The sequence below is a fragment of the Scyliorhinus canicula genome, chromosome 8, assembly GCF_902713615.1.
Source record: "Scyliorhinus canicula chromosome 8, sScyCan1.1, whole genome shotgun sequence".
Classification (NCBI taxonomy): domain Eukaryota; kingdom Metazoa; phylum Chordata; class Chondrichthyes; order Carcharhiniformes; family Scyliorhinidae; genus Scyliorhinus; species Scyliorhinus canicula.
The window spans coordinates 23,999,170-24,012,632 of NC_052153.1; the positions used below are offsets into that span (position 1 = coordinate 23,999,170).

General features: G+C 43.8%; 1 protein-coding gene across 48 annotated transcripts in view; it reads right to left on the reverse strand.

The window, feature by feature from the left end:
- Positions 1–13,463, reverse strand: part of LOC119970160 (receptor-type tyrosine-protein phosphatase delta) — a 2,903,826-nt gene that overhangs the window by 180,012 nt on the left and 2,710,351 nt on the right. For 37 of the 48 annotated variants that reach the window (XM_038804286.1, XM_038804284.1, XM_038804281.1 and 34 more), the window contains one exon: positions 12,034–12,151. The exons of the other annotated variants lie outside the window; for them this stretch is intronic. In XM_038804286.1, the coding sequence (XP_038660214.1) occupies positions 12,034–12,151 (118 nt within the window). The remainder of the gene's footprint in view (positions 1–12,033; positions 12,152–13,463) is intronic. 48 annotated transcript variants of the gene reach the window in all.

Consider the following 13,463-nt stretch of genomic DNA (forward strand, 5'->3'; position numbering starts at 1 on the left):
AAAGCTGCAAGGAATTGAGCAGAACAGTGAATTTGCTCATTCAGATTTTGAATGACGGATCTGTGGATACTGACAACTGACACAGGTGGTTCATGTTTGTGACCAACCTGTTAAGTTTTAATTTTTTTTTAAAAAGCTACAAAGTTGTGGAGATTGGACACAACGCTTGAGTAACTTGGATTGGGAATTACACTTTAATTATTGTCTTATCAGGATCTGCTTTCCCTTGTTAGTTAGTTATGCATCCAAACCATGGGATTTCCAATTTCCCACGAATGAGAGAAGCTAATAGAGATATTGGAATTTACAAAGGAGCTTGACAGATGGTGTCTTCACTTGTGGGAAATCTAAAGCAAGGGGTCATAAATATAAGTTAGTCGCTGATATATCCCATGAGAAATTCAAAAGAGGTATCTTTATCCAGAGAGTGGTTAGAACATGGAACTTTCTACTATGTACAGACGTTGTTGCTGACGGCAATGATGAAATTAAGGGGAAGCTAGATAATTATATGAGAACTAAACAGCAGAAGGGTATGCCGATAGGTTTAGATAAAGTTGGGTGGGAGGAGGCTTGTGGGATCAAAGCCACGAGCATAGACCAGTTGGACTGAAAGACCAATTTCTATGATGTAGCTTCTGTATAATAGTTGGGATATAAAGTATAATTTCATGTGATATATAGTTGGCCATTGCATTAGAACTTTTCAACAGTTTACTGTACAGCTCAGTCGTTTGAGGTGTTACAAGCCCAGCACTATATTGTTCAAGGAGTGTATCGCAGTATTGTGGAATCTCTACAATACAGAAGGAGGCCCAATCCCACGCTCAATCTCCCGTAACTCCACCTAACCTTTCGACACTAAGGGGCAATTTAGCACGGCCAATCCAACCAACCTGCACATCTTTGGAAGGAAACCGGAGCACCGAGAGGATACCCACGCAGACACGAGGAGAACGTGCAACCTCCTCACAGTCACCCAAGACTGGAATTGAATCTGGGTCCCTGATGCTGTGAGGCAGCAGGGCTAACCACTGTGCCATCCCGAATGCTGAGAAGGTGGGGTGTGCGGGCTTACCCTGTGAAGCTCTGCTTCCAGACAGTAATAATAACACAGGACCAGCTTATATGGGACAACAATTATGGGAAAACCCACACTGAGTAGCTACACTGTGGAAGAATTTATCCGCCCTTTGTTGAATAAACTCCAGCTGAGTGAGTGAACTAATTTGTACCTGGTCGTTTTAAGTTCCCCGGTACCAAACTCCCACATTTCCCACTGAAACTCATTAGTAAGGCCTTTGCAGATCAAAGGAAATGCCATTCATAGTTTCATTCCCCCCACCGCCCCCACTCCCCTTTTTTGCCTTGGCTGCAGAAACAGAGATAGTATAAGAAGAAAAACGATGGCTTTCTATTAGATTTTGTGTCTGTCATTATGGTCAAAAATAATGCCCCGGTTGGTTGATTTTATGGTGGCTGCTGATGTTGAAAAGGCTTGAGCAATTTGATTGGGCGGTTGGTCTCATGATGCTGACCTATTGTTGAAATACAAGGATTCCGTTTGTCCAGTGAACAGAACTATTTTTTTATTTCTTTGCATTTAGTCAAAGGAATATTTTAGTCGATCCCAATTTTTTTGTCCAATTAAACATGGGATGCTTTACCATACGGAGGCAGTAATTCAGTGGTTGAGGGGGCATGAGGTAAGATATTGGTGTTGTGCAAATAAACCCTGGGATCCTTGTGTATTTCTTTCAGGCTATCTACTTGTTGAAGGAATGGATAGCTTTGGAATTGATGATGCTCATGGCCATGACTGTAGGTTTCTTAACCTTCATAACTCTTTTGCGCACGGTGAAGTCGAGACATCCTGAGTGAGTGAGACAGCCAGAGTGGGAATTGGAGCTTGGTCATTTGGAGCTGTGTGGTAATTCGGTGCAGAGTGGGAGGAGGTGCTTTTTCCATTTTTGTTTTGTTTTGTTCTTCTGGCTTTGTAACTGTTAATCTGCAGGGAAAGATCCAGAGTGCATCCTGGGAAGCAGAGGGAAAACCAGGAAGCATCCTGAGAAGGTAGGTGATATAAAACCTACCTAAGGTAAGAATTTAAAGTTTAGAAATTAAAGTTTAATAACTAAATTGTGATAATAAGGAGAGATATAAAAACAATTTTTAAAAACAAACTATTATTTAAGTTAATTTAATGGTTAAGACATGTCAGGAGAACTCAGACCTGATCCATGCACCGCTTGTGCGATGTGGGAGTTCAGGGACCCTTCCGGTGTCCCTGACTCATTCACGTGCAGGAAGTGCGTCCAGCTGCAGCTCGTGTTAGATCGCTTGACAACTCTGGAGCTGCTGATGGACTCACTTTGGAGCATCCGCGATGCTGAGGGCGTCGTGGTTGGTCACACCGCAGGTGAAAATAACTGAGGGAGATAGAAAATGGGTGACCAAAAGACAGGAACAGGAGTAGGAAGGCAGTGCAGGTGTCCCCTGCGGTCATCTCCTTGAATAACAGATATACCACTTTGGATACCGTCGAGGGAGATGGCTCACCAGGGGAAGGCAGCAGCAGCCAGGTTCATGGCAGCGTGGCTGGCTCTGCTGCGGAGGAGGGCACTAAGAAGAATAGCCGGGCTATAGTGATTGGGGACTCCATCGTAAGGGGAATAGATGGGCAGTTCTGCAGATGCAATCGAGACTCCAGGATGGTCTGGTGCCTCTCTGGTTCAAGGGTCAAGGATGTCTCGGAGCGGCTGCAGGCCATTCTGGTGGGGGAGGGGGAGGGAGAACAGCCAGCTGTCGAGGTGCACATAGGCATCAAAGATATCGGCAAAAAACAGGATGAGATCCTACAAGCTGAATTCAGGGAGTTTGGAGTTAAACTAAAAAGTAGGACCTCAAAGGTAGTAATCTCAGGATTGCTACCAGTGCCACGAGCTAGTCAGAGTAGGAATGTCAGGATAGATAGGATGAATGCATGGCTCGAGGGATTCAAATTCCTGGGGCATTGGAACCGGTTCTGTGGGAGGTGGGACCAGTACAAACTGGACGTTCTGCACCTGGGCAGGACTGGATCCAAGGTCCTAGGGGAGATGTTTGCTAGTGCTGTTGGGGAGGGTTTAAACTCGTGTAGCAGGGGGATGGGAACTGATGCAGGAAGTCAGAGGGAAGTAAAACGGGGACAGAAACAAAAGGCAGTAAGGAGGAAAGTGTAAGGCATAGAAGCCATAGTCCAAAATCAAAAAAGGCTACAGAGCAGGGTACAGTAACTGAGGAGAGCTCAGTGAATAGGCCCAGTAATACAAAAAGGAATAAAACGGGAAGTAAAAACATAACTGGAAAGTGAAGAAGCAGGTTATTACATGAAGATACGGGTTCAACGAAAAGGAAAATTAGGAGAACAGTTAAAAGGAAAGAACAGTTAAAAGGAGGGGATGGTAAGGGAGGTAGTGTAGCTCTGTTATTTAAGGATGACATCCGGGCAGTAGTGAGGGATGACATCAGTGCTATGGAGGATAAGGTTGAATCCATTTGGATCGAAATCAGGAATAGTAAGGTGAAAAAGTCACTGATGGGAGTATCTATAGGCCACCAAACAGTAACATTACGGTGGGGCAGGCAATAAACAAAGAAATAACTGATGCATCTAGAAATGGTACAGCAGTTATCATGGGGGATTTTAATCTACATGTCGATTGGTTTAACCAGGTCTGTCAAGGCAGCTTGAGGAGGAGTGTATAGAATGTATAGAATCGCTTCCTAGAACAGTATGTAATTGAACCTACGAGGGAACAAGCAATCTTTTATCTGGTCCTGTGTAAAGAGGCAGGATTGATTAATGATCTCATAGTTAGGGATCCTCTCGGAAGGATCGATCACAATAAGGTGGAATTTAAAATACAGATGGAGGGTGAGAAGGTAAAATCAAAGACTAGTGTTTTGTGCTTAAACAAAGGAGATTACAATGGAGTGAGAGAAGAGCTGGCTAAGGTAGGCAAAGACTTTATGCTGAAACAGTTGAGGAACAGTGGAGAACCTTCAAAGTAATTTTTCACAGTGCTCAGCAAACATTTATACATCAAAAAGGAAGGACGTTAGAAAGAGGGAAAATCGACCGTGGATATCGAAGAAAATAAGTGAGAGTATCAAATTGAAGGAAAAAGCATACAAAGTGGCAAAGATTAGTGGGAGACTAGAGGATTGGGAAATCTATTAAAGCTACTAAAAAAGCTATAAAGAAGAGTAAGATAGATTGAGAGTAAACTTGCTCAAAATATAAAAAGAGATAATAAAAGTTTACACAAGTATATAAAACAAAAAAGAGTAGCTAAGGTAAATATTGGTCCTTTAGAGGATGAGAAGGGAGATTTAATAATGGAAGATGAGGAAATGGCTGAGGAACTGAACAGGTTTTTTGGGTCGGTCTTCACAGTGGAAGACACAAATAACATGCCAGTGACTGATGGATATGAGGCTATGACAGGTGTGGACCTTGAGATGATTGTTATCACGAAGGAGGTAGTGATGGGTAAGCTAATGGGGCTAAAGGTAGACAAGTCTCCTAGCCCTGATGGAATGCATCCCAGGATATTAAAAGAGGGAAATTGCAAATGCACTCGTGATAATTTCCCAAAATTCACTAGACTCGGGTGGTCCCGGCGGATTGGAAATTAGCAAACGTGACACCACTGTTTAAAGAAGAAGGTAGGCGAAAAAGCAGGTAATTATAGGCCAGTTAGCTTAACTTCGGTAGTAGGGAAGATGCTGGAATCTATCATCAAGGAAGAAATAGTGAGGCATCTGGATGGAAATTGTCCCATTGGACAGGTGCAGCATGGGTTCATAAAGGGCAGGTCATGCCTTACGAATTTCGTGGAATCTTTTGAGGACATTACCAATGCAGTGGACAACAGGGAGCCAATGGATGTGCTATATTTGGATTTCCAGAAAGCTTTTGACAAGGTGCCACACAAAAGGTTGCTGCATAAGATAAAGATGCATGGCATTAAGGGTAAAGTAGTAGCATGGATAGAGGATTGGTTAATTGATAGAAAGAAAAGAGTGGGGATTAATGGGTGTTTCTGTGGTTGGCAATCAGTAGCTAGTGGTGTCCCTCAGGGATCAGTGTTGGGCCCACAACTGTTCACAATTTACATCGATGATTTGGAGTTGGGGACCAAGTGCAATGTGTCCAAGTTTGCAGACAACACTAAGATGAATGATAAAGCAAGAAGTGCAGAGAACACGGAAGTCTGCAGAGGGATTTGGAGAGTTTAAGTGAATAGGCTAGTCTGGTAGATGGAATATAATGTTTACATATGTGAGGTTATCACATTGGTAGGAATAACAGCAAAAGGGTTTATTATTTAAATGATAAAATATTAAAACATGCTGCTGTGCAGAGAGACCTTGGTTTGCAAGTGCAAAAAGTTGGTTTACAGGTGATTAAGAAGGCAAATGGTATTTTGTCCTTCATTGCTAGAGGGATGGAGTTTAAGATGAGGGAGGTTATTCTGCAACTGTATAAACTGTGAGGCCACACCTGGAGTATTGTGTTCAGTTTTGGTCTCCTTACCTGAGAAAGGACGTCCTGGCGCTGGAGGGTGTGCAGAGGTTAATCCCATAGTTGAGGAGGTTGGATTACGAGGAGAAGTTGAGTAGACTGGGACTGTATCGTTGGAATTTAGAAAGAATTTGGGGGAGGGGGGATCTTATAGAAACATTAAATAATGAAGCAAATAGATGGGATAGATGTAGGGAAGTTGTTTCCACTGGCGGGTGAAAGCAGAACTCAGGGGCATAGCCTCAAAATAAGGGGAAGTAGATTTAGGACTGAGATTAGGAGGAACTTCTTCACCTAAAGGGTTGTGAATCTATGGAATTCCCTGCCCAGTGAAGCAGTTGAGGCTCCTTCATTAAATGTTTTCAAGATAAAGATAGTTTTTGAAGAATAAAGGGTTGTGGTGTTTGGGCGGGAAAGTGGAGCTGAGTCCACAAAAGATCAGCCATGATCTCATTGAATGGCGGAGCAGACTCGAGGGGCCAGATGGCCTACTCCTGCTCCTAGTTCTTATGTAACTACGCATTTGATGATGCCTCAAGGATGACACTATTGGTATACAATTATTATCTCTGCAAGTGTTGTCACACTGCTCTGTGGAATTTCATAAGCCTGCTACCTCTGAAGATCCATGAAACTGTTTACGATCTCAGACCAGACCCTCCAATTTTGTTACAATCCCAGACAAGACTCACACTTTTGTTAGGATCCACTTGGGGACCAGTGGATTCTTCTTGTAAAGTCGATGACATTTGAGGTCCCAGGTCCTTACGAAGAGAATAAAGCTGCAGGTTTCACAGTTTTAAGCAAACAGAAGAACTTTTACTTTACAAAAATCAGGAAAACGCACAGTCAACACTACCTATCTTCCACTCTCATATCCAGAATTAACATGAGATAAACATGAATTAACATGTGAACTGTGGATGCACAAGCTGCATGTTAAATGGCAGCCACAACCAAGACAGATCCCCCAAATATTCTCAGTGAGTCATCAAATGTATTTAACTCTTCTCCCACAGAGATTTCTTCCACAGTTGAGTAACTCAATTCCATGAGTTCCTCCTGTAACACTGCTCCTCTCTTTCCAAGATAAAGCCTCAGATATCCCTCAAAGGCTACTCCAACTCAGACTGCTTGCCTCCACGTTGCTTAATCTCTTCTCCGGAAACTACGTCCCACTGCATTTGTAAAGCTGTGCCTCAACTCCCAGCTTCACGGAGTCAGCCTTAGGCCCCTCTACTCCTCAATTTCCCCAGCAGCATGAATCACAAGCAATCTTCTCCTGTCTCCTCCAACTCCAGGCACAGCAGAGGAATCACTGCTCACCACGGGCTGCTGTTCCCCACTGCAGCATGAAGCAGATAGCAACAATTCAGCAGCGTGGAGTCGATCCTCGAAAGGTCTGCCCCTTTGCTGGTGTTCACTCTGTCCCTTGAACTAATCGATGTGACCAGTTAACCACCTCCCAACTCAGTTCCAATCCCTGTTCCGAAGCAGAGTCAGATATAACAACCCTTGGTATATTCTGTGCCTTAAATATTACAATATTTAGTTAACCCTTACCCTCCCTGCCACACTCCCAGGGCCAAAATTACAAAAACACAGATGAAAAAAATCCCCCAAAAATATAAATTCCCTCACACAACGGGAATGTAGAAGGACAAAAGAACAAAGAACAAAGAAAAGTACAGGGAACAGGCCCTTCGGCACTCCAAGCCTGTGCTGACCATGCTGCCCGTCAAAACTAAAATCTTCTACACTTCCGGGGTCCGTATCCTTCTATTCCCATCCTATTCATGTATTTGTCGAGATGCCCCTTAAACGTCACTATCGTCCCTGCTTCCACCACCTCCTCCGGAAACCAGTTCCAAGCACCCACTACCCTCTGTGTAAAAAACTTGCCTCGTCCATCTCCTCTAAAACTCGTCCCATGCCCCTTGGACCTATGCCCCCAGTAATTGACCTCTCTACCCTGGGAAAAAGCCTCTGACTATCCACCCTGTCTACGCCCCTCATAATTTTGTAGACCTCTATCAGGTCGCCCTCAACCTCCGTCGTTCCAGTGAGAACAAATCGAGTTTATTCAACCTCTCCTCATAGCTAATGCCCTCCATACCAGGCAACATCCTGGTAAATCTCTTCTGCACCCTCTCTAAAGCCTTCACATCTTTCTGGTAGTGTGGCAACCAGAATTGAATGCTATACTTCAAGTGTGACCGAACTAAGGTTCTCTACATCTGCAACATGACTTGCCAATTCTTATACTCAATGCCCCGGCCAATGAAGGCAGCATGCCGTATGCCTTCTTGACTGCCTTCTCCACCTGTATTGCCCCTTTCAGTGACCTGTGGACCTGTATACCTAGATCTCTCTGACTGTCAATACTCTTGAGGGTTCTACCATTCACTGTATCTTGTTTTCTGGCTAACGTTATTCCAACTTGATCTGGGGAAAAGTGCAATTGGTGCACACGAGCATCCGAAATAGGAGGAGGAGCAGGTACAGTGTCTCAGTGAGCTGCCATTCAATAAGATCATGGCTGATCTGACGGTAATCTCAACTCCACATTCCCACCTACCCCTGATAACTTTTAACCACCTTTCTCATCAAGAATCTATCTGGCTCTGCTTTAAAAATATTCAAGTACTCTGCTTCCACTGCCTTTTGAGGAAGAGAGTTCCGGTGACTCACTACCCTCAGAGAAATAAACTTTCCTCATATCTGTTTTGAATGGTCAACTCCCTAGTGCTAGATTCTCTGACCAGGGGAAACATCCTCTCCACATCTACCCTGTCAAGACCCCTCAGGATCTTGTATCTCACATTCAAGTTGCCTCTTACTCTTCTGAACGCCAGCGGATACAAGCCCAACCTTTCTTTATAAGACATGCCTCGAAGACTCGAATGGGATCCCATTCCTATCTTTGTGTCATCAGCAGATTTAGTCTCGTAAACCTTTTCTGAACTGCTCACTGTGCATTTACATCCTTCCTTAAATAAGGCCATGCTAAAATTGTCCCTTGGTGTTCATGGTTACGGGGACAGAGTGGGGGAGTGGGCTTCGGTAGAGTGCTCTTTCAGAGGGCTGGTGCAGACTGCACTGTAGTGATTCCATGATTAACTTTTGTAGCCTCCTTACATCCTCTTCACAGCTTACCTTCCTCCCTATTTTTGTGCAATCAGCAAATTTAGCAACCATACCTTTGGTCCCCTTATCCAAGTCATTTGTATGAACTGTAAGAGGTTGAGACCTCAGCATTCACCCCTGTGTCACACCACTCATTACTTGCCAACCAGAAAATGACCCATTTATGCCTGTGGTCTGTCAGCTAGCCAATCTTTCATCTATGCCAATACATTACCCCCTATATTATAAGCTTTTATTTTCTGCATTAACCTTTGATATGGTTCAAGATCTAATGCCTTCTGGCAATCTAAATACAATACACCTGCCGCATTCCCCTTTGTCCACATAATATCAGTACTTATTCAATGAAGTCCAATAAATTGGTTAAGCATAATTTCCCTTTCACAAAACCATGTTGACTCTGCCTGAATACCTTGAACTTATCTAAGTGCCCTGCTGTAACGTCTTTAATAATAGCCTCTGATATTTTCCCTCTGACAGGTCTTAGCTGGTTTAGCTCATTGCGCTAAATCGCTGGCTTTCAAAGCAGACCAAGCAGGCCAGCAGCACGGTTCGATCCCCGTACCAGCCTCCCCGGACAGGCGCCGGAATGTGGCGACTAGGGGCTTTTCACAGTAACTTAATTGAAGCCTACTCGTGACAATAAGCGATTTTCATTCCATTTCATTTCATTTTCATTTCATTTTCAGCTAACTGGCCCTTAACTATGGTAACAGCGGGTGTGCCCTTCATAGCCACAAGGTGCTGGTTTCATCATGGAGAATGTCCTCAAGTATTTTGCTAGCATGCGGTACAGTCGAGTAACTCAATTCCATGAGTTCCCCCTGTAACACTGCTCCACTGTTGATCACAATTGCCTACAAATCCTCACCCTTCGATATGCTCTCGGGTCCAATAGCTGAGTATGCATCTCCTATGTATTCACCTGTGCATGCATTTTTAAAAATATCCATAAAAGTTAACACTGGTTTGTCCCTGCATCCTCAACAGACTTTCTCACTCATGCCATCCCTTGTTTGAAGAGAGACAACTACCAAAGGAATTTAAACAGAGTAAGCACTTCAATAAAACAAAAAAAAGTCATGAAACATAATCGTCGCATTCATAGAATTTATAGTGCAGAAAGAGGCCATTCAGCCCATTGAGTCTGTACCGGCTCTTGGAAAGAGCACCCTACTTAAGCCCACACCTAGATCCTATTCCTGTAACCCAGCAACCCCACCCAGCCTCGTGGGCACTAAGGGGCAATTTATCATGGCCAATCCACCTAACCTGTACATCTTTAGACTGTGGGAGGAAACCCGAGCACCTGGAGGAAACCCACACAGACGCAGGGAAAACATGCAGACTCCCCACAGACAGTGACCCAAGCCGGGAATCGAACCTGGGACCCTGGAGCTGTGAAGCAACTCTGCTAACCACTGTGCTACCGTGCTGCCCGCATGCTTATTAATGTCGACAAGACACTGAAGGCACCAAGTGTATGCACCTCCCTCTGCAGAGCCACACAGTCATGAATGAAACAATGCAAGGAAGGCAGAGTGACCCTGACCCAATATTCCCATCAACACCCATTCACAGGCCAAGTCATTGTGGACGTAAAGACGGATATTGTGGTTAAGCCCAGGATCAAACATATAAAGTCCAGGAGCCAAGCTAGCAAATAGCTAAAGTTTCGCAGTGCTTGGTGAATGTGAAGCCTAAAGCTGACGAGCAATCACCTCAAATAATTGAACAAGTTATCACATTCAACAAATACGTGGAACACGGACTCATTCAGGCCGCAAAAGTTACAACCAGCCTGGGAGCCTGTGAAACAGCTTAAAGCCAATTGCAAGGGATTGTTCCGTGCAATACTCGCCAGCCCTGGTCCTCGGTGATGTCGTCTCGTGTAGAGAGAGCAGTCCAGCGCTGCACAGCCCCCATCCCCTCTGCTAGTTGGAAAGATGGAATGCCAAGTCTCCATTTCCATGTGACACATGGAGGAAAAAGAAATCTATTTTACTGTGCAGTGGCTGGATTTATTGAGGAGCCGCGTCCTGTTCTTGCCAGTTCTCAGCTGCACTTGTGGAAAACAGGTGTTCACAGCTCTCAGGATGGTAGGATCAGAGGCACGATCACTCTCACTAGATCAACTATATATATGCATGCATGTATAAACACTCACAGTTAATGAGATTTATTGGGTATTTTGCTGACAGCTTTGTATCCAATTATCAGAAAACATGAGGCAATGCTGTATCTTGGTGCAGCTATGCTGGCACCACATTTTCCGACATCTATCAACACTTCTCTCCCTGCAGCACCGGCCCACACTGCCCCCACCCCCACTGGTTTTCATCTGTCTAGACTGCAGATATGTCATTCATCCGCTGTAGGAAGCATTATTTATAGTAAGGGCCACAGCCAAATGTCTGTTGAGGCACTGGGTGTAAATTTGATTTTGCACAATATTGGAAAACAAGCGACATTGAATCAACTGCCTGTTGCACATCACTCCCAATATTAGCAGAAAATACAATCAAAGAGAGACTGAAATCTGCCTGGCAATTCACAATCACTCATTTCACACGGCAGCACACAGTCAAAATTATTCCCACTGCCTTCCATTTGAATGTTTGAACTGATACCGCGCTGATTAGTCTTTGCCTGGAGTATCAATGAGAGCTTTGTGTGCTAAATCAGAACGATAACAACAGACATTAAGCTGCAAAGCTTTTGGATAGGCTTGTCCCAATGCGTACGGTGAAAACCTCTGTCATCTATTCTGAATATCAACAACTTGAATTAATGCTTTGCACTCCACTAGTGATACTCTCAACAAACCAGATTTTGATGCATGGACACACATGGAATCATGGAAGATGGAGGCAGGCGACCATAAATAAGAAAGAGGTGCCCAGGGAACCCAAGAAGGACACTATTCAGCTTTAACAATTGGCAGGGGTGGGAACCGGGGTTTCTTGTTGCTTGCATTGATCGATTTGCGAAATAAGCCAAGTTTGAGTGTAATTTTACGCAGCGACCATCCAGGACAGCTACAGCACGCTTGTAGATTAAAACTGGCAGGATTTCTGTGAATCCATTCTTGCCTCCGACATTAGTGGCACAGGAACCAGACAGGATGGATCCCAGCTGTTTCATTCCTTCACATGGGGTGGATGGGGGTATGTGGTGTTCTGAACTCTCGGAATAACTGTCCTAGTATTAAAACTTTGAATTTAAAAAGTTGGAAGTGGGGTTTAAAATCTGGCTGTTTGGTTGGTATTATGGATCTACTGCCTGAAACCCAATAATTATCTCCAGAAATCAATCACCTGCACCAGTGGTTACCACAAGCTTGGCTCTGCTACGAGCTCCATCTCCCTTTGTTGTGTAAGCTGTCACAGTGACAGAGTAGGTAGCTTCAGGCAAGAGCCCAGAAATGATCATCTCCTGTACACAGAAAAGGCAAGAAATAAAACAACAATGAGAGTCTCTTGTGCAGTTTTACGCCATCAGTCACATACTGTTCAGGTCTGTGAGCAATATGGGAATCAGGAAAATTGTGGGATGCAACATTTAATCTATTCCGTGTTCAAGTTTAACACGTATTAACATTTTTGGGTAACAGATTTTGTCAGTTTCTAAAATACATATACGTTTCTTTATCTTTCACATAATTTTCCATACATTTCAAATGTTTAACAATGAATTGTAAAGGAACATTAATTATTACTTCATCATACTGTGACGTTGATATGTAAGCTGTTACTCAGGGTTAACAGGCTGTGTTTGTGCAGTTGTGAAAACAATTATCTGTCATTGTTGTACTCTTTAAAAGAACAAGCAACAAAGGCAGAAAGATTGTAACTTGGTTTATCTGTTCTCTGTCTAAGTAACAATTCATATTTAATTTTCTGATGTCACAGCTTGGGCAGTGATGATTCAGCACGGGTCCGGACAGTGATCAATAAGAGAGGATCTGGACAGTGATCAATGAGATAAGATCTGGACAGTAATCAGAGAGAGAATCTGGACAGTGATCAATCAGAGAGGATCTGGACAGTGATCAATGAGAGAGGATCTGGACAATGATCAATGAGAAAGGATCTGGACAGTAATCAATCAGAGAGGATTGGGGCAGTGATCAATGAGAGAGGATCTGGACAGTGATCAATGAGAGAGGATCTGGACAGTGATCAATGAAAGAGGATCTGGACAGTAATCAATCAGAGAGGATCTGGACAATGATTAATTAGAAAGGATCTGGACAGTAATCAATCAGAAAGGATCTGGACAGTGATCAATGAGAGAGGATCTGGACAGTGATCAATGAGAGAGGATCTGGACAGTGATCAATCAGAGAGGATCTGGGCAGTGATCAATCAGAGAGGGTCAGGACAGTGATCAATGAGAGAGGATCTGGACAGTGATCAATCATAGAGGATCTGGAATGTGATCAAGCAGAGAGGATCTGGAATGTAATCAATCAGAGAGGATCTGGATGGTAATCAATGAGGGAGGATTCGGACAGTGATCACTGAGAGAGGATGTGGAATGTTATCAATCCGAGAGGTTCTGGACAGTGATCAATGAGAGAGGATCTGGACAGTGGTCAATTAGAGAGGATTAGGACAGTGATCAATGAGGGAGGATCTGGACAGTGTTCAATCAGAGGATCTGGACAGTGATCAATCAGAGAGGATCTGGACAGTGATCAATCAGAGAGGATCTGGTCAGTGATCAATCAGAGAGGATCTGGACA